Consider the following 19,654-nt stretch of genomic DNA (forward strand, 5'->3'; position numbering starts at 1 on the left):
ATCAGACCTACCAACACATTTTTTCTGTTTACTCTCCATCATGTTTATTTAGATTATATGAATATCCTTGAAAGATATAGAATATTTTTGTAGGTATTATTGTATATGCATGTGTCTTTTACATAAACAGTGTTTTACCATAAACCTCATTCCGTTTCTTCCTTCGTTCACACGTGAGCGTTAGCCATATTGCTGAATGTGAATCACTTTCATCCCCTGCAACTGCTGCATAATATTCTGTCATATGCAATCCCCACATTTCACTTACCTGCCGGCATAAGTCTTCATATGCAGCAATTAGCACGGTGGAGGAACTGGCCCATTAGAAACCCATCAGAATGGATGGCAGCTCCAAACAGCTGCCATCATTGCAAACCAGCAGACTATCAGCCCTGTTTGTCATTTCCATAATTACAGCCATCTAGATGGTCACCAACTCCCCAGCCCCAATAAACAACACTGCAATAAACATCTCTCTTTTTTTCTTCAGGTAAGGTCTTGCTCTGTCACCCAGGCTGGAGTGCAGTGGTGTGATCATGGCTCACAGCAGCCTCAAACTCCTGGACACAAGTGATCCTCCCACCTCAGCCTCCTGAATAACTGGGACCACAGGCACATGCCACCACGCCCAGCTAATTTGTTTTCTTTTGTAGAAACGTGGTCTCAGGGTCTTACTATGTTGACCAGGCTGGTTCCAAACTCCTGGCCTCAAGTGATCCTCCCACCTCCACCTCCCAAAGTGTTGAGATTACAAGCACAAGCCACTGCAGCTGGCCAATAAACATCTTCATACCAGCCTCCTCTGTACCGCAGAGTTCTCCAGGGTGTAAACCCACAAGTAGTATTGCCGTGTTTGAGGATATACCCCCATGCCCTTAGCTGGCCAGAGTCCTCTGAGCTCACACACTGGGAGACAGAGTAGGAAGAGGAACTGTTTGGGGGAAACCCACACAGACCACCCAAGAATTCAGCAGGCCCAGCCTGTCTGCTGGAATTTACCGCACTACAGCAGCGATTCTCAAACAACAGTCCGCCTATCAACAGTGTCAGTGTCCTGGCAGTATCGCCTGGGAACTTAAGATGCAAATTTTCAGATCCATCCAGCCCTCCTGAGTCAGAAACTCCAGGGGTGGAGTTAGCCCAGCAGTCTGTGAGTATCTGCTACACATTCAAATTTGAGACTGTGCTAAGGCCACAGAGGCCCCGAGCATGGGGGAATTGTCGATCACCGGGCAATGCAATGATGGGGTAAGAACTAGAGCTGGTGAGAAGACATCTCAGCTGTGAGAAAGGGGTTACAGAGGGACTTGAGGCAGACTAGTGCACATGTTTCTCACAACAACCGCATTGTGAGAAGCCAACACAGCAAGAGCCCCACATGAATGACAGGAAAAGATTGAGTCCACTGAGAGACAAGAGAATAACAACAGCTCTCATTCTTTCACTGTTTTAACAAATATTTATCATCTACTATGTGCCATACACTATATAAGGCCCTGAAGATACAGCAGTGCCCAAGATGAACAAGGTTGCTGCCTTCCTTGAGCTTATATTCTATGGGAGAAGATTTTAAAAAATAATAATAATAAACATGTTAAGTAGATAAACGACCAGGTGCAGTGGCTCATGCCTGTAATCCCAGCACTTTGGGAGGCCAAGGAGGGCGGATCACAAGGTCAGGAGTTCGAGACAAGCGTGCGCAACATGGTGAAACCCTATCTGTACTAAAAATACAAAAATTAGCCAGGCATGGTGGTGGGTGCCTGTAGTCCCAGCTACTCAGGAGTCTGAGGCAGGAGAATCACTTGAACCCGGGAGGCAGAGGTTGCAGTGAGCTGAGATCACGCCATTGCACTCCAGCCTGGGCGATAGAGCAAGACTCCGTCTCAAAAATAAACAAACAAACAAACAAACAAGGGCTGCAAATCAAATAAAAAAGAGTAATGTGATCAAGAGAACCTAGGACACAGCAGCAATTTCCACAATAGCCAACAAGTGGAAGCAACCCGAATGGCCGTCAGCTGATGAATGGACACATGAGATGTGTTACAGGAAATGGAATACTCTCCGGCCATACAAAGAAATGAAGCACTAATATCTGCTACAACGTGAATGAATCTTGAAAACATTATTCCCCGTGAAAGAGGCCAGACACAAAAGACCACACATTGTATGATTCCATTGATATCCAATGTCCAGAATAGGCAAATCCATAAAGATGGAAAGTAGATTCGTGGTTGCCAGGGGACACGCGGAGGGGAGAGGAAAGTGACTGCTAATGGATATGGATTTCTTTTTAGGGTGATGAAAACCTCATTAGAATTAGATACTGGACTGGGAGTAAGTAGTGATGATGGTGGCACAATGTTGTAAGTATTAGGCTGGTGCAAAAAGAATTGCAACTTTTGCCATTAGAAGTAATGACAAAAATGGGCTGGTTGCAGTGGCTCACACCTGTAATCCCAGCACTTTGGGAGGCCGAGATGGGTGGATCACCTGAGGTCAGGATTTCAAGACCAGCCTGGCCAACATGGTGAAACCCCGTCTCTACTAAAAATACAATAATTAGCTGGGCGTGGTGGTGCGCGCCTGTAATCCCAGCTACTCAGGAGGATGAGTAAGGAGAATCGCTTGAACTCAGGAGGTGAAGATTGCAGTGAACCAAGATCACACCACTACACTCCAGGCTGGGCAACAAGAGTGAAACTCAGTCCCCGCCCCCAAGAAAAAGAAGTGATGACAAAAACCACAATTACTTTTACACCAACGTATATATTAAAAACCACTGAATTGCATACTATATTTTTTAAAGTATACTTTTAAAATATACCAAAAACCAGTGAACTGTATACTTTTTTTAAGTTACAAATAAATAGGAGGGAGAGGTGTGGTGTAAATCAGGAAATGCCTTTGTGAGGGGGTGACACTGGAGATAGGCCTTGAACAGCGAGGAGCTGGTCAGGTGAAGATGATGGGAAGAGCATTCCAGACTGAGAGAACAGCAAGTGCAAAGGCCCTGAGGCAGAAAAGAGCTGAGATATTCAGAGAACAAGCAAGAAAGCCAATGAAACTGGAAGAGGGCCAACTAGGAGGGGCGCGTGACATGGTGTCCATCGGCATAACCCGTTTCACAGAGTGAAATACTGCCCACACGAACTCACTAAGCAGTGCGGGGATTGGGAGGAGATGCAATCCTGAACGTCTTTGAAATCAAAGTTTGGGCTCCTTCTGACCTCCATGCAATAAGCAGGGTCTGAAACTCAACGGGGCTGCAGGGAAAGAAAGTTTTGAGACGAAAGACAGAGGCCTTCCAAACCTAACTCGCCTTTTTCACTTTCAAACAGCTCTTCATGCTGAGCTTCAGGGGATCACTGAATCCTCTGAAACTGGATGGAAATTTTGTGCATTTTTCTCGAGTAAGAAGCCATCACTTTTGTCGGATCTTCTAAGGAGTCTCGCACTCTCCCGAGCCCCAAAACTCCCAAACTATTCAGGCTTTCGAAAAGATAACAAAGTATGTAATCAGAATGGCTACTGTGAACTTGGTCAGTTCTGCCAATCCGCAGATACCCTGGGTTTCTCTTGAGTACCAAAATTTGTGAAATATCAGCCCAAAAGCCCAAGGACACTTTTCCCCCAGGGTAGCCCTTCCTAGAGCATGTAGCAGAGATGAGGAGTCTTAGGAGCCTTCATTTCCTGGACAAAGAGTCTTTAAAGTGCGGCTCGCTCACTCCAGAGACTGCATAAACCGATTTGGTATGGGGGAAGGAAATGTCAGAACTTTTCTGTATGGTCTTATGTGTACTGATGCTGTCGCCCACTCCCAGAAGGCCCATGTAAGACAGCAGGAATCGGGAACCTTGGACCAAGGAAGGTGACCACCAGCAGTCCCGTCGCTGGGATGTGCTACCTGTATGGCAATTATATGTACCCCCGAAGGGTATGCACAGATTAAATCATTTATTAGCTTGGAGCAAAAGTAATTGCAGTTTTTGACATTGAAATTAATGGCAAAAACTGCAATTACTTTTGCACCAATCTGATACTTTTGACTTGGCTAACCATCACAAAGCAGACATGTGTTTTAAAAATGCCCCCTTCTTAACAAAAACCACAGCCTGAAGATAGCACTGATCATGCAAGCACAAAAAAACACTAAACTGGACTCCCCTCCCCTTCTCTTCGAAAGCTTCTCACAAGGTTAAAACAATGACAGTCTATTGAGATCAAAACAAAGTCAGATAAAAATAATGAAAATGCTCAGGAGGAATGGTTCAAATCTAGATTTTTTTATTAATGATAAACTTCACCCTTCAGTGTACATTATGCATTGAGATAGTAACTAATGATAGTATGAAGTCATCACAATTAGCAACAGATTTTCAAATAATATTTATTTCACCCTCAAGCTTGGTTTGAAATTTCTGTCCTTACGTATGCTTCATAATGTACCTCATCATTGTCCATGGGTTCATGCACATGCTTATAAATGTGCACATATTGGGGTGCATACAAAAAGCATTCTATAGACAGGGATGTGCTAAAAAAATGTAATGAATTAGACAGTAGAAATAACCAACTATGTGTTCCAAGCCACACAAATGCCTAAGAATTTGGCATTTGTTTGTGGCACATAGTTTGAGTGCTTCTCAGATGTTACAGTGCATCCAGATCACCTGGGGATCCTGTTAAAATGCAGATTCTGATTCAGTGAGCAGGAGGTGGGGCCTGAGATTCTGCCCAAGCTCCCAGGTGATAAAAATGCTGCTGGTTCACAGGCCACACTCCAAGTGACAAGACCCTAAGGGTACTGGGATGGTTAGTGTCATGTGTCAACATGACTGGGCCGTGGGGTGCCCAGATATTTGATCAAACATTATTCTGGGTGTTTCTGTGAGGGTGCTCTTGGATTAGATTAACATTTAAATCAGTGAGCTGAGTAAAATAGGTTGCATTCTAATGCCAGTAAGACAGATTGCCCTTCTAATGCGAGTGGACCTCATCCAATCATCTGAAGGCCTGAATAGAACAAAACGCTGACCTTTCCCCCAAAAAGAGAGACTTCTCCTGCCTGTCGGCCTTCAGACTTGTACAAGAACAAAGGCTCTGGAGATTTTGGACTTGCCAATTCCTTATAATGAATCTCTTTGTATATTTGTTCTGTTTCTCTAGAGAACCCTGTCTCTTGCAGTTACCTGAAGAAGCAGCTACACTTTTTCTTGATAGCCTTCCACCCAGTTCAGGAGAATATGTTTCTACATAACTGTTGTTTTAAACAAACAATTATGTTTCAACATAATTATGTTGCTATTTTTGAGGTTGAAATGACTGAATATTGAACATTTCACAAGAGAGTACTGAAAGCTAGTACTAGAACCAGTACTTTCTTATGAAAGCTAGTACTAGAATCAGTACTTATAAAAGTGCTGGCTCAACTTTCTTGTACATTTCCTTGTGTGTTATCTGTCTCCTGATATTTGGCTGTTAGCTCTGCAAGGGCAGGGATTGCTTTTGTACTATTCACAGTTCTCTCATATCTGTCAGCACAGTGCTGGGCATAAGTTAGATGTTCAGTAAAGACCTATTGAATGAATGAATGAATGAATGAATGAATGAATGAATGAATTTGGAGATACTCTGTTATGCCAGGTAAACCAGGATATCAAATGCAGAACTCTTACTTGCCAAGTACTGAACTAGGCACTCAGAATCCAACCATGGAGTAGACGAGACAATTGTGGTCCCTCTGTATCTTACTATGAATGATAATAAAAGGGCCGGGTGCAGTGATGCATGCCTGTAATCCCAGCACTTTGGGAGGCTGAGGCGAGTGGATCACTTAAGGTCAAGAGTTCGAGACCAGCCTGGCCAACATGGTGAAACCCTGTCTTTAATAAAAATATAAAAATTAGCCTGGCGTCGTGGTGGGTGACTGTAGTCCCAGCTACTCGGGAGGCGGAGGCAGAAGAATCGCTTGAACCTGGGAGGCAGAGGTTGCAGCGAGCCAAGATCGCATCACTGCACTCCAGCCTGGGTGACATAGTACAACTCTGGCTCTTAAAAAAAAAAAAAAAAAGTAAAGAAAGAAAGGAAAAGAATAATGGAAGGAGACAGATAATAAACTAGTATACCAGTAAATTAGCAAGTTAATTTTAGACCATAATGTAAAAATGAAGCAAATGACACTGACTAGGTGATGGGCTGGAATGTGTCAGGCTGGGGTAGGAAGCAACTAAGCCTGGTCAGGGACGGCTTCTCAGAGAAGATGACATTGGAGCTGGGACCCTGGTGATGAGGACAGACCAGCCACACAAGGGCCAGTGCAACAGCTCCAAAGTGGGAATGAGCTTAGCTTATCCAAGGAACAAGAAGAAAATGGTGCATCTCTTTTCTTTCCGATTACAATGATAAATATATGACACGAATATTTCCAAACAGAACTGAGAGTCCCAGTATCTTGCTTCAAAGTCTCCAGGTATCCCAATGTCCAATCTATGTGTTGACTTTTAAACACTTGAATAGAGTTCCTGAGCACTTCTTCTTACACCAGAAGCACCATTTATTTCTCAAAAATGCAAGGGCAATGGGCATGAGTGAGCTTTCTACAGTAATGGTGACACAAGTGTAGACATTAGTCCAAGCTCATCAAATTATACACTTACAATGTGTGCATTTTGTTGTGTAAATTATACTTCAATGAAGTTGATTTTTAAAATGCAAGGACTCAGTGCCCAAAGAGAAGTCAACACACCCTGCAAAGAAAAATAAAGACTTTTCTGTGGCTAACAGTAGATGCATGCACACATGGACTTCTCCAGCCTGGGAAGCTGGTCAAAGCCTTAGGATAACCACAAATGCATAGAAAGATGGGAGGCAGGAGAGAAACTGGAAGGGAAAAGGCAAGAGAAGGAGGTGCATTTATCATTATTTGTTGCTATTTCTTTGCAAGGGATGCCAGTTCTTCTGAAGCATGTTTTTAAAACACACCGGATCCTGCTCTGCCACTTGCCACTTGGATTTCCAATTCTGTTTGAAGGTGGACAAAATAATGACATGTGTTCCCTACTGGCTTCAAGTGTAGAGAGCTTCAAACATGTGCTTCTGTCCCCAAGGTCATTTCTCACCAACGCCTCCACCAAGACGTCTGGGCCTGCCGGGGCCGTTATAGAAAATGTTCCTAGTCTTCATCTTACGGTGGCTTCTTGAACTGGCCCCGATGCATGCACTGTTGTTTGCAGGGCATCACGTACTTCTTTGTGATCTCAGAAGACAGGAATTCCTGCAGATTTGCACTCAAATGCAGTGCAGCCTAGCGGTCAAGGATCCATGCACTCAGACGGTTCGGGTTTGAAGTCGGACACTCCACTCACCAGGGGCAGGTTCATCCTCTTGGAAAGAAATCTGTGCCTCCGTAAACAGCAGATTGTCATAGAGCCTACCTCATGGGGGAAGGGTGTGAAATTAAATGAGAATTTACACATAAGCTTATGGCAAAATTGCAAAACCAACAAGGATTTTTCAACATCACTTAGGCCAACAGTTTGCAATGTATTTAACATAGTCACACATAGACCCTCCCTCCTATTCTGCACATGCCAGCCCCTCCCACTCAGATTCCAATGCAAGTCCAGAGAGGTTAGGAGACTTGGTCAATGTCACACAGCTAAATAAATATAGCAGAGCAAGGGTTAGTCACCAAGATCCAGATGACAACATAATTCTCTTCAGTAGACAAGAGGTAGAAAATTTGAATAATAAGGATAGTGATAAAATGGTAATTGTTGCTGAGCACTAACCATGTGACAGATCCTGTGCTCATTGTTTTCCAAGCCCTGTCTCAGTGAATACTCCACCTGCAGACAAGAGCCTGAGACTCAGAGAGGTGAAGCAACCTTCCCAAGGTCACACAGCTATTAAGTAGCTGAGCTGAGATGGAATCTCAGGCCATCTGACTGCAGTCTGTGCTATTCAGACCAACTTGACTGACTCTCTAGGGGCTGCAGTTAACAAAACAGAGTGAATTGCGTGGAGGTGGTGACTGAGATGAACCCAAGAGCTTCCTGAAGGGGGCAGTCACCACTCAGTGGCAACCAATAGCTGCTGTGTGAAAATGCAGATCCAATGTCACCAGACCCACTGAGTTCTCGGGAGAAATCAGGAATCTGGATTCCTGCATGAAATCTCCCAGTTTTTAAATGTTGGCAACTGAGTCTCACTTGGTTTTAAAACACCAGGCATAATAGAGACTAAAGAGATTTCACAGCCAAATACAATGAGCCGGGTCCTGATGTGCAAAACCAAGCTCTAAATGACATTTTTTTTGTGTGCAAGTGAGAAATTTTTAAATGACTGGATGTCTGATAATATTATGGGATTTTTCTTCTTTTTCCTAGGTATGATAATGGAATTGTGCTGTGTAGGAGAATGTCCTTGCTCCCAGGAAAGCCCCATGCTGAGATATAAGGGACTAAGTGTCATGTCTGCAACTTATTTTCACATGTTTCAGCCAAGAAAGAAAGAAGAAAGGGAGGGAGGGGAAGAGGGAAGGAAGAAAATGAGGAAGCGAAGAAGATGAGAAGAGGGGAGGGCAAGGAAAGAAAGAGAAGGGAGAAAAGAGAAGGGAGAAGGGAGGAAGGGAAAAAGAAGGAAAGAAGGAGGAAGGGAAGAAGACAGAAGGAAGGAGGGGAGGAAGGGAAGAATGAATGAATCAGATATTGAAATGATGAATGAAATGAAATAATGAAATGAATGAATGAATAGAATGAAGGAATGGCATGATGAATGATGATGTGATGGATGAATGAATGAATGAGCATGAGGAATGGGTGAAGGAGGGGGACGGATGGACGGATGGAATGAGGAAGGGGAGGAGGGAATGATGGAATGATGAAATAATGAATGAATGAATGGAATAAATGAATGAATGAATGAATGGAATGGAAGAAGGAGTGGAGTGGAGGAGGGAGGAAATATGGAGGGAAGGAAGAGGGGGGAGGGAAGGAAGGAAGGAAGGAAGGAAGGAAGGAAGGAAGGTAGGGAGGGAGGGAGGAAGGAAGGAGTAAGGGAGGGAAGGGGGAAGAGGGGATGGAGGGAAGGAGGGAAGGGAGAGAGGGAGGGAGGGAAAGGAGGAAGGGAAGAAGGAAGGAAGGAAGGAGGGAGGGAGGGAAGGAAGGAGAGAAGGGGGATGGGGGGACGGAGGGAAGGAGAAGGGAAAGAAAAAAATATGGAGAGAGTGTGTGAGCAATAAAGCAACTATGACAAAATACTAATAATTGTTCAATCTAAGTTAGTGGTTCTCAACTGGGCCAGTTTTGCCCTTAGAAGACATTTGGCAATGTCCAAAGACATTTTTCACTGTCACAACTGGGATGTGGAGTGTGTGCTACCAGCATCTAGTGGGCAGAGACCAGAGATGCCGCCAGACATCTTGCCAAGCACATGACAGCCCCACACAACACAGGATTCTCCAGTCAATAGTGCCAAGGTTGAGAAATCCTCATCTAGATAAAGGATATACTGAAGTTATTTTGTGATTTTTCAAGGGTTTTTTTTTTTTTTTTGTATGTTTAAAACTTATCACAACACAAAATTGAGGAAAACTTAAAAACACCTAAGTAGAAATACCTTGCAGATCAAGCAAAGCATGTCTACATGGTTTGGTATCCATAGCTGGCTACCATGTGCAGTCATTTATTCTAATAAATAGTGATTGGCTGTGGCTGCTCTTGCAGCTGCTGAATGGGCGTTTGTTCAGTTCTTACAAGATCCCATGCAAACCTTCCCCCACCGCTTCCTGGAATTGCTGTCTTTCTCCTTTTCTCAGCCCTAATTAGCCCAGAAGCAAGCAGGCCACAGGCCCAGGACTCTGAACCTGCAAACTGATATCTTGGAGGCCTCTGCAGCAAAACCCAAGTTTACTGGTCACCAGGAGTAAAGTTTATAATGGGGGTGCAACAGGATGCTTTATGTCTTTCAAGAGAATGCGCTTTCAGTCTGGATGAGAACAAATCCCCATTCAGGCTCCCTTGCAGCTCCAGACAAAAATTAAGAGGCTGTGACTGGCAGGTTAATTTCACCTGGAAGCCGCTTTGCGTCATAGCAGCCTCTCTGATGCCAAGCTTGGCATGTCGACACCCACTGGAGCATCCCTTGGCACGATCCGGCAAAGGCTACTGAGTCGATTGCCATAGCTGGGACTCCAAATGATTAACTGTGTAAGCAGCCCAGGATGCATTTGGCAGGCACCTGGAGCAGCCCCAGCACCACAGAAAGGTTACATACTTTGAGAAACAAGCAACAGAACGCAAATACGGCAGGGTACAGTGGCTCATGACTGTAATTCCAGCACTTCGGGAGGCAGAGGTGGAAGGATCACATAAGGTCAGGAAAAACCCTGTCTCTACTAAAAAGTCAAAAAAATTAGCCGGGCGTGGTGGTGCACACCTGTATTCCCAGCTACTCAGGAGACTGAGGCAGGAGAATCACTTGAACCTGGGAGGCGGAGGTTGCAGTGAGCCGAGATCCTGCCACTGCACTCCAGCCTAGGTGACAAAGCGAGACTCCGTCTCAAGAAAATAAAAAATAAAAATGCAAATAAAATGAGAGAGTCACAGTGGCTCCTCTCCTTTCTCCTGGATTAATTTATCCATCCCTCAACCCCGTGAAGTATCCCCAAACCCAAGACCGGTGTTTCCCCAAGTGTGGACCACTTTATCTCAGAGCCATTAGGGGATTACAATCTTCCTTGTTAAATGAAGATTTCTCAGGCCCACCCAGAACTTATTGATTCAGAATCTCTGTGGATCAAACTCAAGAATCTGCATTTTAGGACACTGCCCCAGATCCTGACATTTATTCAATCTGAAAACATCACATTTAATTGTGAAAACACAATTAAAACCGGGAGACTGATAACGCACAATTTCCTAACTGTGTGACCTTGGACACAGCACCTCACCTGAGCCATGATTTTCTTGAATGTATATGGATATTAAAATAGCACCTGTCTCATAAGGTAGTTGTGAGAAATAAATGAGAGAGTGTTTACTTGCACACACGTGCACACACACACACCCCCCAGTATAGTGCCTGGCTCCCTGTACAGTGCTCAGCAGGTGTTAGTTCCTTTTCCTTAACAATGATTGGCTGCACATCAGCATCACCTGGTGAGCTTTTCAAGGTGCAGCTGCAACCGGGCACAGTGGCTCATGCCTGTAATCCTAGCACTTTGGGAGGCTGAGGTGGGATGATCACTGGAGGTCAGGAGTTCGAAACCAGCCTGGCCAACATGGTGAAACCCCATCTCTACTAAAAATACAAAAAGAAAAAAAAAAATACAGAGGCTCAGGTCTCTCCCTAGAGATTTGGATCTAAGTAGCTTAGGGTGGGACCCCTGGTGACAGGAAGTTTTTATAAAACATTCCAGGTAATACTAAACAGCAGTTACAGCGGAAAATCATACCTCAGAAGCCGCCAGTAAAAATCAACAACTCTCTTTTCAGGAGTGTGCACTTCCACTCCACTCTGGAAATCTCAAAAATGTATACTGGGAGGACCTGTGTTGGGGTTCTGGTACCCCAGGACTGGGTCCCCTAGATTCTGCCACCAGGCATACCCTCCCTAGAGCAGCAGAAGAAAGTAGCTGTAACCCGCTCAGCTGTGCTCATTTTTCCCCCAGCAGAGCTGCACGGGGTGGGGGGGAGGGGCAGGACCAGGAAGTTGGGTCCTTCCTGGGCCCTTGGGTAACCAGTAGAGAGCTGTCACCACAACGCCCAGATCAAAGAGGGCTGATATAGCATCACTTTCTCCCATAGATGCCCAAAGGTTAGCTCCTCTCCCCACCTGCCCACCTCCCGTCCGGCCAGCCATCAGGGAGGGCTCTTTTAAGAGCTGGTTCTCGAGGACAGGGCTTGGTGGAGATTTCAGCAGTAGTTAACCAAATCTGCAAGGCAGCCTACCTGTCTCGGAGTGAATCTTTCCCTACCAAGGCGACACCCGCTGCCGCAGTCCTGAGACCACTTCTCCCCCCATCTTAACACAGACCCCAGGAATTAACAGGGACTGGCCCGGCCAGTGGGGCTGGGGACGGGACACCCTGTGGTTGCGGAAGGTGGGCGGGGCCAGAGCTTTACTCCTTTAGTAGGTCAGGGTTTCTCTGAAGCCCCTCGGAGCTTACTTCTGTGCAACAAGACCCCACCGTCCACCCACAGCTCCCTGCTGACCCAAACCGATAACTTCCTCACCTCTTCCCCCAAAATCTCTTCTCTCTGGGGGAAAAAAAAAAAAAATCTCATCGGATACTCGTCGTATAAATAGAAAATAATTGCTAGTGAGGTGGTGATGTTCCTTTGCCTATTTTTGGTGGGTCTCTTTGTTCAGATTTTTTAGGCATCACACGGAGCGCGTGCACACACGCGCGCGCACACATAGGCCCCCGGCAGAGGGGGCGCAGGAGAAGGGGTGGGGAGAGGGTAGAGGAAAACACAGCGACTTCGTTGCCCAGACTCGGAAAGGGGACAGTTAAAGCTTATATGCCCCAACCATCCAGCTGTTCGCAGGCCGCTAGTCGCTCCTTCCACCCCGCCCGCCCGGACCTCACGCCAACCCCCCGCCTCTCCCGCGGCCGGGGGCTTAGTGCTCCTAGTGGCCGCGTCCTCCGCCTCCAAAGTTACGGAGTTTGCGAATCGATTTAGACACTTAAAAAAAAAAAAATGGCAAATAGCTCCATTAATCCCCCAATGCCTTCTCCCATCTGCTGCAACTAGCTGGTGCTGGGGCTTGCATAATGAACAAGGCAAACCCGAAAGTTGACGAAATCAGGGTGCTTGGAAGTGAGGGCGCGGGAGGAGGGGGCTCGGGCCCCCAGAGTCCAAACCAGCCAGGGCAAGGGGCTCAATCTGCAGCGATGGCCACGGCCCCGGGCAGGGAGAGGTGGAGGCCGGAGAAATGGACGAGGTGGGTAAAGGGGCGGGGGCAGTTGAGGTCCGAAATCCAGGGACCGCGAAGCTGTGGTAAAGCGAGGCGGTCGCTCCAAGCAAGGCTTTTGTTCTCGCCCTCCCCTCACTCCACCTCCCTCGCCTCCTTTCCGCGAGTCGTACGAGTTGCAGGCGGCACTCACTCTGACCCTCCCTCCTTCACACACGCGCGCTCGGGCTCACACACGCCCCCCTTCCCTTTCGGGCTCGCCTGTCCCTGTTTACCAAAAGGCTAGCACCTGGAATCCGAGTGGTGCCATGGACCCCCCTCCTCAAATCCCAAGACTTCGGGGCAACGGGCTCCCAGGCAGTGTGTCTCAAGTCCGCCTCAATCACCAGCGGGAGGAGGCGGCCGGGGGCAGAGTCACACACACATACACGCTCACACACACACGCACACGCTCAGCCCCACACCTGTGCTGAGCCCAGCGCCCCTTCTCCGCGCTCCAAGCCGAAGTTGGCTTCCCGGTGACAACCCCCAGCGGAGAGGTTGGGATGCGGAGAGCGGGGACCGTGGGGAGCGCCATTGCCTGGGGGAAGGTGGGGAGGAGAGAGCAGGGAGAGCGAAGCCCCGAGGGGAGGGCGAAGGGGAGGCAGCCCACCTGGACATGTGCTCCCTCTGGGGCCGGTGCGCTTTCTCCAGCCCCAGCTTGGTGAAGATGCCCACGAGCACCATGACGGCCACCACCCCGCAGATGATGTAGACGATCAGGTTGGTCTTGTCCTTGGTGGGGTCGTGCAAGGGGTCGTCCTTGCGGGCGGGGGGCTTGCCGGTGTTGAGCCAGAGCGGCGTGTCGTAGTTGGTGCAGGTGCTTTGGTTCAGTCGCCGCTTCTTAAACGTGCAGCAGAACCGGAAGCCACAAGTCCCGCAGCAGAAGATGAAGTCGCCCGAGCTGCAGTTGAACGGCGGGTCCCACTGGCCCATGACATCGAAGTAGCCCCGGCAGAAGTCCGGCGTGGGCGCCCGGGTCGGGGGCGCGTCGGATGCCTCGGCGCCCTCGGTGGCCTCTCCTGAGGCGGCCCCAGAGCGGTTGCCCCCCGCCAGCAGCAACACGCCGCCCAGTTGCGCCAGCTGCCCGTGCCCCGCTCGCTCCTGCGCCCGGCACACACGGGCGCACAGCTCGGTGAGGAAGCAGCCGAGGAGCAGCCGGAGGACGCGGCGCATGGTGTCTCCCAGCCCGGGCTCGGCCGCTCGGCCGCCGCTGGAGCCGCTGCGGCCGCCTCTCGAGGCGCGGCCGAAGCTGCCGAGGCTGCTGCCGGGGGCTGCGAGCCGCCGCGGGCCGCACATGCAGGGAGCGGCGCGGGGCGCTCGGTGGTCGGCGGCCACTGCGCTCGGCTCAGCCCGCGTTCGCCTCCAGCGCGCCGCGCGCCGAGGGGCTGGCCGGGGAGGAGCGCGCCCGGCCGGGCGGGGGAAGGATGAGCGGGGGCAAGCTCGGGGTGAAGGTCCGGCCGGCCACTGGGGGAGGCGGGGGCGGAGAGCAGGGGAGAATTGGGCTGGCAGCGCCTAGCCTTGGCCGGCGGCCCCGGACTGGCCGCCCCGAGCCCTCTCGCAGTATCCCTCTCACCTCTCCAGCTCGCCAAGTGCGCTGAGAGAGCGAAGCGACACTTGTGGAATGAAGGGAGGGCAGGAGGGAAGGGGGAGGGGGAGGGGGAGGAGGGCGGGCAGAGGAGGCGCGGGGGGGGGGGGGGCGGGCGCGAGCTCTAGAGGGGCGGGGGCGCAGGGAGAGGTGACACGAGCGGGAGCTAGCTGAGGGGCGTGCAGAGCTGAGCCAGGAGAGCGGGCGGGGAGGAGCGAGTTCGGCAGCCGCCGAGGCTAGAGGAGCCGCTCGGATTTCCCGGCAGGTGGAGAACCGCGGCGGGACCTCCCGCGCCCTCTCTGGGTAGGAGGCGCGGCTCAGCCCTGTCCAGAGCGCAGAGGCGGCTCAGCTGGTAGCTTTTTCACTGGTGCGTGCGCAGGAGCGGCGGCCGAAATCTGTCCATCAGGGAAAGGATGACTCGGAGAGGATGGGGACAGACTACGTGGCTTTCACTCCAAGACAGACTGGGTGCAGTCTGGTTAGGATCGCCCCTCCCAGGCGTGCGGGGCCGCCTTGCCCTTCCCGGCTGCGCCCTCCAGACCTGCGCGCGGAACCCGCATGGCTCAACTCCCTGGGCCCACGCAAGGACCCAGGCGGAGCTGGGAAGGACAGGTGGCAAGCCCCTGGGCCGGGGATAAGCACCCTCCGGGGAGAGGGGCTTGGGACGAACTCATCAAAGAAGGTCGGGGGTAAGAGGACAGCGGAACAAGGCCGAGGCTATGGCGTGTCCTGGAAGGTCTTTCCTTGGAAGTCCCCCAGCCCCTCGAACCTGCCGCTTTCTGTCCCTCTTCGCCCCCGCAGCGTTCTCTGCGCTCCACAGGAGGGCACACCGCGGCGCCGCCTCTGCGCTCCCGGATCTGGCGCAGCGCAAGGCCTGGGCACCCAGCCTCAGCCACCCTCCCGGACCTAGAGCACGCGCATCGGTCTCCGGAGCTGACTGTCCCCTGTCCCCACGGATCCCCCCGGAAATCCTCACCGGGGGCTGCAGAGCTCTGCCTTGCTTCCTCGGCTTCCAGCCTCCCGTCTCCTCTGTGTTTTCAAATCTGCCCTCTCTCTCCTAGCGAATTCCAGCTCCCCGGAGGCCCTCTCTCATTTCTCCCACCTCTTTCTCTTCTCTGCTTGAATTTGACTCCAGTAGCCCCAAAACAGGATTTGCACCAAAGCTGCTACACCAAATTTAGATCTCCCCACGCCCCGACGTTTTGTTTTTTAATTGCATTAACTAAGTATACACTTTGCAGGCTGCTAGGCGATTTGCAAGGAGATAATGTTTCCACAACCCTCCTCTCCACTTGGCTGCAGTCAAGGGCTTTTCAGGGCACCTTCAGAGAACGAAAAGTTGGGCGACACGTAAAATGGTTTACTAGGGTCCCCCGAATTGAGAAAGCGTGGGAGGATTTATTGGGACTCTGTTGCAAGTTTTCTCCAAATGAGAGGAAGTTTGGCTAATCGCCCCTTCTCTTTGAAAAACAAAAGTCACCTTTTGATGTTTCAAAAAAGATTTGCAAACACACAGCAGGACTGACAGGGCATACCCAGGAGTATCATATTCCAAACCCACCTGGGGAAGGTATGAACACATTTAATCCAAATTCACCAGATTCATTATAATAGGATCCCCAAAATAGGACAGTATGGAAAGTCTGTCATGACTGGCAACCCACGCCCACCACCACCTTGTGAGTCCTACAAACACAAGCACTGGTGTGTGAGAGCTAATGAGAGCTGACATTTATTCAGTGCCTGCAACATACCCACTAAGCTTGCTTTTTCTAAAAGCGGCTCCTCAAGGAAGCTCAGAGCAGTGCCCAGCATATAGCAGACAGTCTGGAAATATTTGCTGAACCACCGAGTGACTGGTTTCATGTAACTCTCTCTCTCTCTTAGGTAATAGTACCAGGCTCACACAACAGAGGGAGAGAATGGGCCCCAAAGCAGTTAAACCAGCTGCCCAAGTAGCTTTGCGAAATGAGTGCCAGAGTTGACATTTGACCCAAGAAATTTGAGTCCAGAAACTGCCCTCCAGCCGCTACATAAAATAGGACTCCAAACTTTCTATCTACCGCCTACTACATTATGTATTTGCGTTTTCATTTGTCTGCCTGCACTGAGATGTAAACTGTGTAATGGAGAGGGCCTTGACTCCCATACCATGTCCCCAGCACCTAGAACCCATGCATATGGGGCTGCCTTTCCAGTCCATGGCTGCACCCTCCAGCCCTGCATGCAACCCCAGGGATTTGAGCCTTTTGGGTTGTGCGCAGGGCTGGAGGGTGCAGCCCGGGGGGTACAGTTCTACGCATGGTAAACACTCAAAAACATGCATGGGCTGTATTAATTAATTAGGATATTTTATGCAAGGCTTTGTCTTAAACCGAGAGAGGAAAGGAACACTCAGGGCACGGATGATGGAGTGTCTGCTGTCATTATGTATATAAAGGGTGGGAGTTTTCTATATACTACATTGGAAATGGAAAGGGACCTCCAGGGAGCTTCCTATGTTCCAGGAAGCTGTGGCTCAGAGGTTAAGAGCTTTGTGGGAGATCACATGGCCAGCAGTGGTCCCACCAGGGCTGGATTTAGATGCCCGACTCCTAATCCAGGCCTCTTCCTCCACTCTGTGTGACTCCTACTCAGCAGGTATTAGGGCAGAGTTTAACCACAGACATGGGAGAACAGTAGGTCACAGACACCTTTCTCCAAGGGTTGGGAGTTTTAAGGTACTTGTAAATTTGATTTTAAAAAATACTTCAGAAAAAAAGAGACAAAATCTGGACAGAAAAGTCCATTTCAGAATCTGTTTCCAATCTCTGTAAAATATTGCATGTCACCGGACATTTGACTCCGGTCCTCAGAGGAGACTCACTGTGGCTGCTGCTCCTCACTTTAATTAACAGAGACTGCCCCCTGTTTGTGTCAAGAAGAGTGCAGAGCTTGTGCTTGGGAAAGAAGCAGGGAGCCACCCTGTGTGGCTTATGTGCCAGTGATTCTAAACCTTAAACCTCCTATCCCCCCCATGAGCTTTCCCCAAACCAGATTCCCTTCCTGTTCCTGTCTGCTATAGTGACCGCCACTCCCTGATATATTGCCCCAGCCTGTTTCCCAAGCCTTTGAAAAATATTAAAAAGAGGGAAGAATCCTCTGGGTTCACTTTGCTCTGCAAAGAAAGAAGTCAATTTCCTCTAAGCACATCAAGTCAGTAAATACAGTTATTATCATGGGTGGGTACTTATTGGGAACAAACCCCTGTATGGAAAATGTGAATGAGGAAGTACTTATTTCAGGGCTCCTTGTTGGGAGGGATGAGGGTTATAAATGACCTAATTGGAACACCTGGTGAACTCATGTAAGATTAAAAATCATCATCAATGTCCCCCCACCATGACCCAAATGAATTCCTGCAAACGCATTGATATTAAAATGCAACTCTTAGTGAAAATGCTTTCTATGAAAGAGAGGATGACATTATTATTTACAACACAGGCACTTTTAATATCTAAAGAATCTCATTTGCTCTAGCCTTAATTATGTCCGACTGCAGTACACACAGCAACAAGAATGCAATTGTACTCCCTAACAATTAGAGAAGGGAACCATGTCTTAATAACAAAGGATGTTTGGTTACCAGGACATTGCAACCACTTTCCATAAGCAACTCAACAAATTGAATTATATGTGCTCTGGCCCTCACCAGAATGAGTGGTTTGTTAATTGTCCTCCTCAGGTGGCTTTTAGGGTTTCAAAGAGGTTTTTAAGCAACTATTAGCCTAGAGGAGAAAAAAAAGACAGAAAAAAAATCAGAAGTGAAATGTAGCTAGCACCTTGCCAGTTTCAAGCAACAAGCTGATTTGATGTATTTTATTCTCTCCTGAAGAGATGAGGGAAACCTTATAGAAGTGAACTAGGTCTGGGCCAGGCACGGTAGCTCATGCCTGTAATCCCAACACTTTGGGAGGCTGAGGTGGGCGGATCACGAGGTCAGGAGTTCAAGACCAGCCTGGCCAATATGGTGAAACCTCATCTCTACTAAAAATACAAAAATTAGCCAGGCATGGTGGTGCACGCCTGTAATCCCAGCTACTCGGGAGGCTGAGGCAGGAGAATCCCTTGAACCTGCGAGGCAGAGGTTGCAGTGAGCCAAGATGGCGCCACTGCACTCCAGCCTGGGCAACAGAGGGAAACTCCATCTGAAAAAAAAAAAAAAAAATGTGAACTAGGTCTGAAGTTTGGTTCCCCCGGACTGGTGGTGGTAGGGAAGATTATTTTTGGTGGTACCCCAACAAAGATCTTCGTCATATTAATAGTTTTACAGATATTTCAATGTGTATTAGAAAGAAAATAATAACGCATCAAACATGGAGTCACTGGAATAAATGTTTAAGGTGTATAGTTAATTAAGTCTGTCAATGTAAAGTCAATTTTGGAAAAAAAGACATTATAGTATTTACAAATAAAGAAATAAAAATAAAGCAATGTGAAGTGTCTGGTACTAAAAACTGAAGTTTAGGAAGCACAGGCTTTGGTCTTTCCTTAATCCAGGGTTTCTCCATCTCAGCACTATAGACGCTTTGGAGTGGATAATTCTGTGTTGGGGTGGGTGGGAGGTGAAGCGCTCTCCCTGGAAAATTGCCCCAGTCTGTTTCCCGAGTCTTTGAAAAATATTAAAAGGAGAGAAGAATCATCTGGGTTCATTTTGCACTGCAAAGAAAACAGTAGATTTCCTCTGAACACGTCAAGTCAGTAAATACAGTCACTATCACAGGTGGGTACTTATTGGGAATATGCCCCTGTATGGAACATGTGGGTGAGAAAGTCTTGTGCTGTCTTGTTCACTGTAGGACTTTTAACAGCATCCCTGGACTCTACTCACTAGATGCCAGCAGCACTCCCTGGTTGTGACAACCAAAAATGCTGCTAGGCATTGCCAAATGTCCCCTGAGGGGCAAAATTGATTGAAACCCACTGACTCATGGCTGTGTTTAACTTCTGGCTCTTTCTCATAGGATGTCTGTGACTTTGAATAAATCACTTAATCTCTCCAAGTCTTAGTTTTCTCATCTGGAAGATGGGAATAAGAAGGGTGCCTCTACTCAAGAATGTTAC

General features: G+C 48.6%; 1 protein-coding gene across 3 annotated transcripts in view; it reads right to left on the reverse strand.

Moving 5' to 3' along the window:
• The window catches only part of SHISA9 (shisa family member 9), a 337,726-nt gene extending 323,137 nt beyond the window's left edge, over positions 1–14,589 (reverse strand). For 2 of the 3 annotated variants that reach the window (XM_021931771.2, XM_003916566.4), the window contains exon 1: positions 13,577–14,147. In XM_021931771.2, the coding sequence (XP_021787463.1) occupies positions 13,577–14,139 (563 nt within the window). In that variant the 5' untranslated portion in view covers positions 14,140–14,147. Of the gene's footprint in view, positions 1–4,268; positions 7,436–13,576 lie in introns of those variants that run through there. The other variant, XM_009196027.4, reaches the window with a different exon arrangement.
• Between the last annotated feature and the right edge of the window lie 5,065 nt (positions 14,590–19,654).

Source organism: Papio anubis, chromosome 18 (genome assembly GCF_008728515.1).
Source record: "Papio anubis isolate 15944 chromosome 18, Panubis1.0, whole genome shotgun sequence".
Classification (NCBI taxonomy): Eukaryota; Metazoa; Chordata; class Mammalia; order Primates; family Cercopithecidae; genus Papio; species Papio anubis.